This window comes from Phycodurus eques, chromosome 19 (genome assembly GCF_024500275.1).
Source record: "Phycodurus eques isolate BA_2022a chromosome 19, UOR_Pequ_1.1, whole genome shotgun sequence".
Taxonomy (NCBI): domain Eukaryota; kingdom Metazoa; phylum Chordata; class Actinopteri; order Syngnathiformes; family Syngnathidae; genus Phycodurus; species Phycodurus eques.
Window position 1 is genome coordinate 16,656,261 of NC_084543.1, and position 14,480 is coordinate 16,670,740.

Below are 14,480 nucleotides of genomic sequence, written 5' to 3' on the forward strand. Positions count from 1 at the left end.
ATTTCTTGTCTACCTGTTTCCGTCTCAATTGAACGCAACATCACACCTGTGTCCCGCTCACAATATCCTCTTTCCACGGCCCATACCACTGGCATCTCTTCTACCATTGCAGGCCTATTGGGCTCAGGCGTTCTACGCGCCACCTCTTCCCCTTGAAATACACTTAACCCTGTTCCTAAACCAGGAAAGGTTTGCTATCGCATGGTGCAAGACTTCAGGCCCATAAATTCTGTTGTTATTCCGACCTTGCTTGATTCGCCCAATTGTACGCCATGCTCATTCCTTATCCCCTTCTCACAAGTTTTTCTCGGTGATTGAAATGCCAAATGCCTTTTTTGCATTCCCTTGCACCGGGACAGTTAGGAGTTGTTTGCCTTTACCTTCAATGGTGTCCTTGAGCAAGACACTGATACCCGAAATGCTCCCCGGCGCTTCAGCTGCCCCCTGCTCCAGTGTGTTCCACTAACATGTGTATGTGTTCACTGTGATGTGTAAAATACAGAGAACAAATTTCGTGTGCATGCATGCATGTTCATGACAATAAAAGGTGATTCTTCTTCTTCTTCAATGGTCAGTAATACACTTACACCCGCCTACCTCAAGGGTTCATTGACTTCCCAGCGATCTTTAACCATACACTTTTGACAGTTGCTTCCCCCTCTCGCCCTGCCCACTGGCATTGTTCTCTTGCAGTACATGGATGACCTCCTACTTGCTGGCCTTGACGCCCCCAGTGTTGTTGGCAATCCACCAGTTGCTTGCTCACCTTGCTACGGTAGGCTTTAAGGTCTCTAAGTCTAAAATGCAACTGGTTCGCTCGGTGGTTCTTGGTTGGTTGGTTACTTCCACTGGCTCCACCCTCACTGATGAACAGTGGACCAGTATTCGCTCTCACTCCAGACCCTCCACTGTGTGCGAGATGATGTGGTTCCTTGGCCTGATCACGTATAGTAAGAATTACATACTTCACTTCTGTTCCACGGTTGTGCCGCTGAGGTCACTGTCATTTCCACTGTCGGCTACAAAAATATCTCTGCCCGCCTGGCATGGACCCCCGAGGCTCACGCTGCTTTCACAGCCACCAAATCTGCTTCTTTCTTCTGCCACCAAGTTTTACCCACCAGATTATTCTCGCCCGTTTCATTAGAATGTTGTGGGAAAGAATGGCTATGTTTGCACCATTCTTTTCCAAAAAGGGGGTAATGGGAATAGGCACATTCTGCTGTACCACAGGACAATGTGGAAATGGTCACCCAGTCTGTGTGAGAAATTTGGCTGCAATAGCGATAGCACTGAAAAAAACAGCGCACATTACAATGTGTAACCACATTTTTGTGCACAGTCAACATGGTGTTAAACCCTTGTTGGACTCCAGAGCCTTTACCCTGTCACCACACCGTACGCAAAAATTGACAAACCTACCAGACCAACCATATGTTCATTACACTACACTCTGGAGTGAACATGGCAGATAACACAGGACCACCATTGCTGTGCTGACTTGGTGGAGGAAGAAATGAGCCGACATCAAAATTTTGAAAAGGAGCCATTGACACATGCTATCCTCACCCTGTTTTCATCGGTCTAATACAGGTGGGTGAGTGACCTCTTATGCGGTAGTGCAGTAAACTGTCTCTGGCTGGACGACAGTGGATTCTGCTCTCATCAAACAACCAGCATCAGCACAGGTAGCTGAACTGACTGCTATAACGCAAGCTTGTAAATATGCTCAAGGACAAACTGTAAATATCTATACCGATTCTGCTCACGCTGTGCAAGCGGTATACATTGATCTTTGTCATTGGAGATGAAAGGGATTCACAACTTCGACAGGAGCTCCTGTCAAGCACTTGCAACCCCTGCTGGATTTATATCATGCCTTGTTACTGCCAGCCAAGGTAGCAATGATAAAATGCAAAGGGCATCAATCCAGTAAATATTTTTTAAATTAAGGAAACAACGAGGCTGAATTTAGCAGCAAATAATGTGCCGGAGTCACTGATGGTGTAGTGGTACACTTGCCTGACTTTGGTGCAGGCAGCATGGGTTCAGTTCCCACTCAATGACGGTGTGAATGTGAATGCGAATGGTTGTCCGTGTCTATATGTGCCCTGCGAATGACTGGCGACCAGTTCAGGGTGTAGTCCGACTTTCGCCCAAAGTCAGGTGGAATAGGCTCCAGTGTCCCGCGACCCTAACCATGATAAGCGGTGTTGAAAATGGATGGAAAATGGATAATGTGCCGGGCTTTTATGGAAACCAAATCGGCCTATTTTCATGTGTGCTTGACGCACCATTTCAACCACCATCATCTGAGCGTGTAAGAGAATTGCAGAAAGCAGCTGCTTCTGAATAAAAACAGTAATGGTTCAAAAAGGGGGCATCCAAAGTCCTGGCTGGGATTTGGAGAAATCACAAAGGCAAACTAGTAGCTGCGGCTGGACTACTTAGTCTTCTTTGCCAGACCACACACGGTTCCGGACATGGATCAGCGCACAAGTTGTAAGGGACGTTATATTATTTAGTATATATATCCATCCCTCCATTTTCTGAGCCACTTCTCCTCACTCGGGTCGCGGGCGTGCTGGAGCCTATCCCAGCTGTCATCGGGCAGGAGGCGGGGTACACCCTGAACTGGTTGCCAGCCAATCGCAGGGCACATACAAACAGACAACCATTCGCACTCACAGTCACACCTACGGGCAATTTAGAGTCTCCAATTTATGCATGTTTTTGGGACGTGGGAGGAAACCGGAGTGCCCGGAGAAAACCCATGCAGGCACGGAGAGAACATGCAAACTCCACACAGGTGGGACCGGGGATTGAACCCGGGTCCTCAGAATTGTGAGGCTGACGCTCTAACCAGTCGTGCCCAGTGTGTGTGTGTGTGTGTGTGTGTGTGTGTGTGTGTGTATATATATATGTACACAGCAGTCAAGTTACCGCTTCAAGTCCTCTGCTTGGCACCACCACCAGTAACCCACAACTTCCTGAAAAAAAACCCAGCTAAAATCTGAGAACAGTATAATTGCCATTATACTGACAAGACATTGGCCAAAGATCCAATGATACCCAGTGCACATAAGTAAGGACCTCTGGGAGAAGTGTATTGCTGTAAAGGGAGAGTAAGTAACTCTGCTTATGTGAGCATATAAAGCTTCAGCCCAACTGCCTTGTACTTGTAGTAGTTACAGTCTACATACCATTATTTTGGATGTGGTGGGTTTTCTTCTTGTTGTTATCTATTGGAACACCATGTATCTCAACCCAAACCTGCGGATCCACAATATCTGAAGGCTTGTTCCTCTCTTGCTTAGGTAGCTGCTGTGCTGAAATAACCTGGAATAACAATGAATGAATGAATAAATCTTAGGTAAAAATGTAAGTGATTCTTTTTTTAAGTTTATTAAATCCAGTAACAAATCACAACACAAAACAGAACAGTGACATCCAAACAAACAACAATAAAACCAATAAGCAATAAACAAAGACAACCACAATACACAAAACAATAAACAATCAGCATAACACGTACACACATACAAAAATGAAGACATAAAAATAAAATAAGTAATAATGTCAGCAAAACAACAGCAACAACAAAATTGCAATTTGCAAATGTCTTAACCAAGATCAAAACCCAGGATTTCTATGTTATTCTTAGTATGGACCTAAACATTTATGAATATTTTTGTCACGGTCTATAACCGTAAGATATTGGACTGGACCCAAAAGAAGCCTGAGGCAGAGGAAGTAGATTAAAATGGTTTATTAAGGCATATCTCGGGGGTAAGATATTTGAGGAGTGATTATGGTTGGTTGGAGCAGGGAACATGCAGGAAGCGGGAGCTTGAGCAGGTGAAAGAGCTTGGCGAGTCAGGTGACACGGAAGGAGCACTGGAGACAGAGAAGAACACAATGGGGTCAGCACAATCGCGGGGAGTCGAGTAACTTACGAGAGTAGTCATGAGAGTAGGCCTGTGTACCACGGATGAAAGTCAATACTTATTTGAATTCCCGGATCTGGCGGCATTCAAGCCAGGCAGTGATGATTGTAGATTGATAACAGGTGCGCGGATGAGGAGGTGGTGATTGCAGGGGAGAGAGCGAGAGGGAGGGAAAGGCGAGGCACAAAGCGCCACCCAATTTCCCAAAAAGGAACTGCAGGGACAGACCATGACAGTACCCCCCACCTCCCTGTGGGATTTTAGTGATCGGAAAGGGACCGATAAATCGTGGCGTGAGCTTACGTGATTCGGTGTGGAGGTGAAGGTGGCGGGAGGAGAGCCAAACCGATTGATCCACCTTGTAAACAGGCATAGGGGAGCAAAGCAGATCTGCCAACTGCTTGTTTCTTTCGGTTGTCCGACGTAAGGCAGCCCTGACGTCCTTCCAAATGGATTGTACCCGTCATAGGTGCTCCCTCACTGAAGGAACCACCACAGTATGCTCTTGTTCCTTAAAGAGGGGTGGTTGGAAACCACAACAAGCCATAAATGGAGACATACCTGTGGCGGAGCTGGTGAGGGAATTATGGGCATATTCCACCCATGGGAGAAAGGTGCTCCAGGAGGCGGGGTTGCGTGCAGCCATGCAACGTAGGGTAGACTCCAGATTGTGATTCTCCCGCTCCGTCTGGCAGTTAGATTGTGGATGGTAACCAGAGGGCAGACTGGCTGCTGCGCCCACTGCCTTACAAAATTCCTTCCAAACCTGGGAGGAGAACTGAGGACCTCGGTTCGAGACAATGTCAATGGGGATGTCGTGGAGAATACATGCAGGACTAGGATGTTAGCGGTCTCAATTGCAAAGGGCAACTTGGGGAGGGGTCTGTAATGGACACACTTGGAGAAACGATCGAGAATGGTAAGAATGATGGTGTTACCTTCAGAGGGGGGCAGGCCGGTAACAAAGTTGTGGGACCGGCGATGTGGGACCGAGGGCGGCGATGTGGGACCGAGGGCGGCTCGGGAAGGGTAAGAGGCGCAGCAGACCAGTTGGGGACTGATGTGAAGTGTTTCCTTGGGTACAGATGGAGCAGGCAAGGACAGATTTCCAGGTGTCTTTAACCAGACTGGGCCAGTGTTGTTGAATGAACTGGATGGTGTGGGTGATTCCGAGGTGACAGGTAAGCTTGGAATTGAGGGCCCACTGAAGGACGTCAGAGCCTGCGGAATTGGTCTGGAGGTCCAGTCTTGGGATCTGGTTGGGTTCTCTTAGCCTCCTTTACCACTAGCTCAATGTCCCAAGTGGCCCCAATAAAGCAAGAGGAAGGAAGGATGGGTTCCAGTTCTGCTGGGCTGGAGGGGGGTGAATAGATGCGAGAGAGGGTTTCAGGCTTGCGGGAACCAGGCCGGAAGGAGACGCTGAAGTTGAAACGAACAAGAAATAACGCCCTACGAGCTTGCCAGGGATTAAGCCGCTTGGCGGAACGGAAATATGTGAGTTTTTTTTTTTTGGTCTGTCCATATAATAAATGGAACGGCGGTGCCCTCCAGCCAGTGCCTCCACTCCTCCAGGGCCCAGACGATGGCTAGTAGCTCACGATTCCCCAGATTGTAATTCCACTCGGAAGAGGAAAGGCGTCGGGAGAAAAAAGCACAGGGATGTCATTTCTGGGATTCAAGGTCCCGCTGTGAGAAGACGGCCCCAGCTCCAGTGTCAGAGGTGTCAACCTCCACCACAGACTGGTGGGAGGGGTCGGAGTCTCTCAGGATGGGGGCACTACTGAATAGCTCATTGAGACGTTTGAATGTTTCATTGAGACGTTTGAATGGTTGATCCGCGGGGATCTAATTGAATGGAGAGCCGGTGGAGGTGAGACTGGTGAAAGGGATGGCAACTTTGCTATAATTATGGATGAATCGACGGTAGAAGTTAGCGAAGCCTAGGAAACGTTCTTTGCGGGTGATAGGAATGTGCCAGTTGACGACTGCTTGGATCTTTGCCGGGTGTGCCAAAAGCAGCCGCATGCGGAGGAAGTAGATGAAAATGGTTTATTAAGGGATATCTCGGGGGTCGGCTATTTGAGGAGTGATGGTGGTTGGTCGGACCAGGGAACATGCAGCAAGTGGGACCTCAAGCAGGTGAAACAGCTTGGCGGCGTGGCTGGAACGGATGGCATGGCAGGTGACATGGAAGGACCACTGGAGACGGAGAAGAACAAAATGGGGTAAGCACAATTGCGGGGAGTTGAGTAACTTGCGAGAGTAGTTGTGAGTATAGGCCTGTGTACCCCAGATGAACGTCAATACTCTGGCGTTGAATTCCTGGATCTGATGGGCTTAAAAGCAGACAGTGATGAGTGCAGATTGATAACAGGTGCGCAAATGAGGAGGTGCTGATTGCAGGGGAGAGTGAGAGAGGGAGGGAAAGGCGAGGCACAAAACGCCACCCAAGTACCAAAAAAGGAACTGCAGGGACAGACCATGACAATTTTCCCACTTAGAATTTTTGACTTCATGGTTTGTTTCAACCATGTAACACTCCCATATTCTGCCTCATGTAAGTTTTAAACCTTGTTATACTGAGTGAAAAATTAAAACCATATATTGTCCTATATAGTGTTAATCTTTACTACCATTTTAATTTTTTGTACTGGTGGTTGGTAAACCAAGTTTATTTGTGCCTTGGTTGATTTTTTTTGTTTCCATTTTCTTCCCGAGCGGCACGGTGGACGACTGGTTAGCACATCTGCCTCACAGTTTTGAGAACTGGGGTTCAAATCCTGGCCTCACCTGTGAGGAGTTTGCATATTCTCCCGCATTTTGTCCGGGTACTGGACACACGTCCTCCCACATCCCAAAACATGCATGGTTGGTTGATTGAAGACTCTAAATTGGCCGTAGGTGTGAATGCGAGTGAGAATGGTTGTTGGTTTATATGTGCCCTGCGATTGACTGGCGACCACTACAGGGTCTTCGCCTCTCGCCCGAAGACAGCTGGGATAGGGCTCCAGCACGCCCGTGGCCCTAGTGAGGATAAGTGGTATAGAAAATGGATGGAGGGATTTTCTTCCCAGTGAATTTAATTAATGAATAAACTGAACAAACTGGACCATATATGGCTCTACAGTCATTATATTCCATAATTTTACTATTGTCATTCACAAATCTGGAGTGCAAAAGCAACTGATGTTGACATGGTGTCGCTGTCCAATAAAAATCCCAGATCTCCATTTAATGATGAGTTTGACTTTTTAACTTATTGTTTTTATGAAATAAATTATTTTTATAATTTATTGTTTTTATGAAAGGGGCGGCATGGTGGCCGACTGGCTAGAGCGTCAGCCTCACAGTTATGAGGAGCGGGGTTCCCCCTGTGTGGAGTTTGCATGTTCTCCCTGCGCCTGCATGGGTTTTCTCCGGGCACTCCAGTTTCCTCGCACATCCCAAAAACATGCACGTTAATTGAACACTCTAAATTGCCCATAGGTGTGAATGTGAGTGAGAATGGTTGTTTGTTTGTATGTGCCCTGCGATTGGCTGGCAACCAGTTCAAGGTGTACCCCGCCTCCTGCCCGATAATTGCTGGGAAGGCTCCAGCACGCCCGCGACCCTAGTGAGGAGAAGTGGCTCAGAAAATGGATGGATGGATGGATGTATTTATGAAAGGTGTTATACAAACTTTGCTTTTATTGGTATTCATAGCTGTTGGGTTAGTTTTCTTACCCGAACAGTGAGCAGAACAGGTGCATGGCCAGGACCTCCACCAACATTCTCGGGATTAAAGTTGCTGTACGGCTGGCACATAAAAGGGGGCTTCAGAATGTAGCCACACTGACCATTCTGTAAGAACTTGCCTCGATTAAGATCCATCTCTTCCCCAGGAGTTTGGAAATTTAGAGCCACTGGGAAAACAACAACACAAAAGTGTATGATTTCACTGTTCGTAACAAGCTTTTGACTTTCGACTCCTTAAGCCATCACCTTATCGTGGTGGAGGGGTTATTGTGTCCCAATAATCGTAGCAGCTAAATTGTCTGGGGCTTTATGCCCCTGGCACGGCCACCCATGGTAAGCAGGTCCTTGGTGAGGGACCAGACAAAGCACGGCTCAAAAGACCCCTATGATGTATACAAATATTGGATAACGTTTTCCCTTGACCGGACGCGGGCCACCGGGGCCCCCTGTGGAGCCAGGCCTGAAGGTGGGGCTCGAAGGCATGCGCCTGGTGGCTGGGCCTCCTCCCATGGGGCCCGGCCAGGCACAGCCTGTAAGGGTCACGTGGGTCCCGGTTCACATGGCCTCATCAGATGTGGGAGGGGCCATAGGGGTCTGGTGCAGTGTGAACTGGGTGGTGGCCAAAGGCAGGGACCTTGGCGATCCGATCCCCGGCTACAGAAGTTGTCTCAAGGGATGTGGACCGTCACCGCTCTGGCAGGGAAGGAGTCCGAGCTGGTGTGTAAGCTCGAGATGTTCCAACTAGATATAGGTGTGCTGGCCTCCACACACAGCTTGGGCTCTGGTACCAGTCCTTTTAAGAGGGGTTGGACTCTTTCACTCTGGAGTTGCCCACGTTGAGCAGGTGTGGGTCCACTTATTGCCCCCCGGCTTGTCGCCTGTACATTGGGGTTCAACCCGGGGGATGAGAGGGTAGCCTGCCTCCGCCTTTGGGTGCGGGGATGGGTCCTGACTATTGTTTGTGCCGAAGCATTAAACAGCAATTCAGGGTACCCACCCTTTTATGAGTCCTTGGAGAGGGTGCTGGAGAGCGCTCCCATTGGGGACTCTATCGTTCTCCTGGGGGGCTTCAATGCTCACGTGGGCAATGACAGTGAGACCTGGAAGGGTGTGATTGGGAGGAACGGCCCCCTGATCAGAACCGGAGCTGTGTTCTGTTATTGGACTTCCGTGCTCATCACGGATTGTCAATAACGAACACCATGTTCAAGTGTCCATATGTGCATTTGGCACCAGGCCACCCGAGGCAGAAGTTCGATGATCGGGTTTGTGGTGGTGTCATTGGACATGTGGCTGCATGTCTTGGACACTCGGGTGAAAAAAACGGCGGAGCTGTCAACTGAGCACCACCTGGTGGTGTGTTGACTCTGATGGTGGTGGAAGATGCCTGTCCAAACTGTCAGGCCCAAACAAATTGTGAGTTTCTGTTGGGAACGTCTGGCAGAATCCCCTGTCAGCAGGAGTTTCAACTCCCACCACCAGCAGAACTTCACCGACATCCTGGGAGAGGCGGGGGACATTGAGTCTGAGTGGCTCAGCCGACCGGAGCTGTCGCCGTAAGGTGGTCGGTTCCTGTCGTGGCGGCAACCTTGGTGGACACCAATGGCGAGGGATGCCATCGAGCTGAAGAAGGAGTCCTCTCGGGCCTTTTTGGCCTGTGGGACTCCAGAGGCAGCTGATGGGTACCAGCTGGCCATGGAGAATGACTTCCAGACAGCTTCGAGGAAATTCTTGTCCACCATCCGGCGTCTCAGGAGGGCGAAGCAGTGCACCATCAACACTGTGTGTAGTGGGGATGGGAAAGCTGATCTCAATTCTGGACCTTGTGAGTTGGTGGGGAGAATACCTCGAAGACCTCCTCGATTCCACCGCTACGCCTTCCCATGAGGAAGCAGAGTCTGGGATTTCTAAGGTGGGCTCTCTATCTCTGGTGTTGAGGTCATCGAGGTGGTTAAAAAGCTCCTCGGTGGCAAGGCCCCGGGGTTGGATGAGCTCCGCTCTGAGTTCCTAAAGGCTCTGGATGTCGTGGAGCTGTCCTGATTGACACTCCTCTGTAACATCGCGTGGACATCAGGGGCAGTGCCTCTGGATTGGCAGACTGGGGTGGTGCTCCCCCTTTTTAAGAAGCGACCTGACCTCGGATAAGCGAAAGAAAATGAATGGATGGATGGATAACAAGCTTCTTTAACAAGCTCTGTGAGTGGGGTTTATGTGTGGATGCAATAGCACCAGACTCGAAGAAAAATATAAACATAAGACCTCAGAATCTATGACATCATGAAGTTTCATTATCCTGTATGTTTTAACTGGATGTATTTTAAGGGGTCTTACCAAGTTGGCAGCCTCCATTCCACATTTCCTGAGGGTTATAGTTGGAAGACTGTAGCCGCTGTCCTGAGGGGTAGATCCTGCTAAGATGGTGGCTATTGTGACGCACAAAATACATCCCTGGAGGGTAACAACAAAGAAACCCAACACGCTGAAGAAACACCACACAAAACTGATTTCACTGAACTGCTACAAAATGTCAAACATATACAGTAAAACAAACAACCTTACTTTCTATTTTTTATTTATTTTTTTTATTTTACATTGCTGTATGCAATGTTTTGTCAATCTTTGTTTCCATGCAATTAGGTGGAGGGCCACTCAAATTAGTTAGCAATTAAGGAGCTTGCCAAATGTCAAAGTTCATGAGTAATTAGCTCAAAAAAAGAAATTACATTTAAATTTAAATTAAAGCCGTTGATGAGGGGCCTCCCAGGTCATGACCAACAATTAGGATTCCAATTTCCCCTTCCTATTAAAGTCACAAACGAGTATAAACTCATTTGGTAGTCATCATATAGAAACACATAACTCACTAATCCGCGACCGTATCCCTTCTGTGACTACCCAAAGCTTGTGTCCATAGGTGAGGGTGGGGATGAAATTGTTTTGATTTAGAATTTAATTAAATTGAGAGCTTCATCTTTTGGCTCAGCTCTCTCTGTGACAGTCTTGGACCGTACCTGTGAACCTTCTGTTGTGTTGGTTTCTCAGGTACAGCATTGATGTCCTCCCTAAAAAAGGCTAGTTATCCAAAAGCATCAGAAATGAAAAAGAAATTTGAACTAGAGCTGCAAGCAGCTATTAAGGGCCCTCGCACCCCTTGCCACGTTGGGGTACTGGCACATTCAGGGACTGGCAGATTGGGCATGTTGTAGATCATTTGAAGAGAAATACAAATGCACAGCACAGTTGAGATTTACATTCACGTAAAATGTAGAAAACTGTATATCATTTTCCTTCCACTTCACGACTTTGTGTTGGTGTGTCACATAAAATGTCAACAAAATACATTGACTTTTCTGATTATAACGTCACAAAATGTGGGAAGTTGAATTGTATTAATACTTTTCTAAGGTACTGTATATACAGGAATAAAGAGAAATTTTGATGGGTATGCCAAGTTTGACAGTAGGTGGCGCCATGACTATGAATAAATAATTGTTTGTAGGCGTCTTATGGACTGATAAAGTGTGTAACATTTGGAAAAGATATGGGTGTTTGTGGTGAGGTGAAAACAGCTTTTGTTGTCACGGCGAAACATTACAATTTGTCGCATCGCCATAGCAACAGCATTCGACAAAATCAAAAACTTTTAATAACTTTTCATCGTCAACAACTTTAGATAAGACACACAAAGTTAGAAGTCGATCGGATGAACTCTATAGGAGGAGTTAGTTAAAATATGACCTCTATCAAAGGCAGAATCTATGACAAAATGTGGAAGTGAATGTGAAAGAAAATTTAAAATGGCGGACTTCCTGTTGGGTTGAGAGTATGACTCCATGCATAGATATGAATGGCAGCGCATTGAAGCAGCCCGGCTAACCGACCTGCCTATATAGCGGCCACGTTGGGGAGGTCAACGTTCCCATAGAAGGCGCTACATGGACACTGAAATTAAGTCAGTCACTTGCTTATTCCTCAATTGATTTTCATTAGGGTTACTGTTTTGTCAACACCAAAAGCGTATGCTACCAAAAAACAAGATTTTTAAAAAAGCAAAAAATAATATATTTAAATATATTTTTTTCATGCGAAAGGGACTCCCAGTTCCCTTGTCATAACTGTACGCTGTTTTGCACAACTGTAAGCAGCATAATGTACAGGCACCGTTAGTCCTTTGGTTTTCTTGCCGTACACAGACAGTGAACTTCGACCTCACTAGCTTAGCGTTGGAGTTAGCATGGAGCTCAAAATGGGTGTGTCGTATCTACCAATACATGTCTTTGGCCCCAAGAGACTTTTTCCCCCCACTTTTGGGCTGTTACATGTGCCTCTCAATTTTGGTATACCGAGGTACAACGTAAAAAACAGCTGTTAGCCTATAGCCGTGTCTATGGGACGTATTAGTGAATGAGCACCATATAACATGCATGTTAGTCAACTGGTGTATGGAGTTAATGAGCAGGCACATTGAAGAAGGGTGGGTCCGGTTCCCTCCGCCCGAAAGGGGGGGCCAAGCCAGCAAGCCCATCCCACGGGGGACCCAGCCAGGGAGACGCCACCCACTCCCCAGGACCCAGGGCGGTCCCCAGAGCCTAACGAAAGTGCCCCGACCAGTCCCAAAGGGAGGGGCAAGGGTACCGGGCCCCTCCAAAGGATGTGCGAATGTATGTGGTGCATTAAAAATCTGCGGGGGAAAGGTATGGCGGGTCAGAGAGCAGACTGTCCTCCCCAGCCTGACACTGCTCTCCTCCCACTGACGGGTGTATGATGCATTAAAACTGGAGGACTGGCAGGGCCAAGAAGGAGTGCGACCAGACCGGAGACCAGCACAGATGTGCCAGGAAGCGGCCCGGCATCTGCCTCATCACGCCTTGTGCTCGCCCCCCAGGGGACCGTGAATGAGATGTAAATGTGCCTAATGTGTGAAATATGTACTGTGTGAGTAATATAAATGTGGAGTGTGTGTGAAGTAAGAGGCTAGATTTCTGCGGGCCCGGCTGGAAGACCACAAAGGGGGACAGCCCTTCCCCACCCTACAGCTAACACCCCAGCCCCGCACCACCACCGACCACCACCCAGTGACCAGAAGGCAAGGTACCAGGCGGGAGGCGCCGACACCCTACCATAGGTCCCGAAGTCAGCCGGGGACCTTACACAGCGAGAGACAGTCGACAACCATGGTGGAGCGCTCCGAGGAGAGGGAAGGAGGACACAGACCAGAGGTGCAGCACCACGACACCAAGGCCCTCCACCCGAAGACCCCGGAGTGGGACCAGCGGGCAGCTACCCAGCACCCAGGGACCGGGAGAAGCCCGCCCCGTCGCAGGAGGGCAACACAAACAAAACCCGACCCAAGAGGAGGAGGGCGAACTAGGCCCAGCATCCCCAGAGGCCCACACCGACGCCCAGTTCAGGAAGATGATAGCTGGGATAAGCTCCAGCACGCCCGCGACACTAGTGAGGATAAGCGGTACAGAAAATGGATGGATGGATGGATGGATGGATGTTGAACTCACTCATGATTACTTGTATTGCTCTGTCCTAGATCCTGCTTTCCTGGATACCACAGTAAATAAAGCAAAGCAACTTTATTTATATAGTGCATTTTATACACAAGGTAACTCAATGTGCTTTACAAGATTAAAAGCATTTCAAAACAAAGAAAAAAAACAGCATATAAACATTTAAAACAGAGAAAAAAAATAATTCAAACAGCGTACAGTGCAAGCAATATCATTTAAAAGTGGAAATGCTCTGAAAAGCATGGGGAAAAAGAAGAGTTTTTAACCTGGACTTAAAAACATGCACACTTGGGGCTGACGTCACATCTGTTGGCAACTTATTTCATTTGTGTGCAGCATAATAGCTAAATGCTGCTTCACCATGTTTGCTTTGGACTCTGTGCTCCACTATTTGTCCTGACTCTGTTGATCTCAGAGCCCTAACTGGGTATATATTTCATTAGCCTTTCATTCATGTATTCAGGACCTAAACAGTTTAGTAATTTATAGACCAGTAGCAGAATTTTTAAATCTATTCTAAATCTGACTGGAAGCCAGTTTAAAGACTTTAGAATTGGAATAATATGCTCTGACCTCTTTGTTCTGGTCAGAACCCGAGCTGCAGCATTCTGAATGAGCTGCAGCTGTTTAATGCTCTTTTTAGGGAGTCCAGTCAGAAGGCCATTACAATAGTCAAGTCTACTTGAGATAAAAGCATGTGATGAGCTTTTCCTGGTCTGCTTGACACATGCAAGCCTTCACTCTGGATATGTTCTTCAGATGGTAGAAGGCAGTTTTAGGAATTTATTTGATATGACTGTTGAAAGTCAGGTCGGAATCTATCAGAGGACCAAGATTTTGGATTTGGTCTTTGGTTTTTAAAGATTGACTTTATTTACTAACAGCAATCCTCTTTTCTTTATTGCCAAAAACAATTATCTCAGTTTTCTTGTGGTTTATCCATCATTTTCATTACCACTTATCCTCACTAGGGTCGCGGGCCTATCCCAGCTATCTTTGGGCGGGAGGTGGGGTACACCCTGAACCGGTCGCCAGCCAATCGCAGGGCACATAGAAAGTGCCCGGAGAAAACCCACCCAGGCACGGGGAAAAATGCAAACTCCACACAGGCGAGGCCGGGATTTGAACCCCGGTCCCCAGAACTGTGAGCCAGATGTGCTCACCAGTCGGTCACCGTGCCGGCTGTTGTGGTTTAATTGAAGAAAATTTTGGCTCATCAAAATATTTATCTGTTTTAGACAGTGACACAACACCTCAATTGAACTGTAGTCATCTGGAG

At 47.7% G+C, this 14,480-nt stretch overlaps 1 protein-coding gene across 1 annotated transcript in view; it reads right to left on the reverse strand.

The window, feature by feature from the left end:
* LOC133417772 (1-phosphatidylinositol 4,5-bisphosphate phosphodiesterase delta-3-A-like) overlaps positions 1–14,480 on the reverse strand; it is a 93,424-nt gene that overhangs the window by 17,371 nt on the left and 61,573 nt on the right. The window contains exons 12-14 of the mRNA XM_061705872.1: positions 10,014–10,130; positions 7,671–7,849; positions 3,204–3,339 (exon numbers count right to left, since the gene is read on the reverse strand). Of these exons, the coding sequence (XP_061561856.1) occupies positions 3,204–3,339; positions 7,671–7,849; positions 10,014–10,130 (432 nt within the window). The remainder of the gene's footprint in view (positions 1–3,203; positions 3,340–7,670; positions 7,850–10,013; positions 10,131–14,480) is intronic.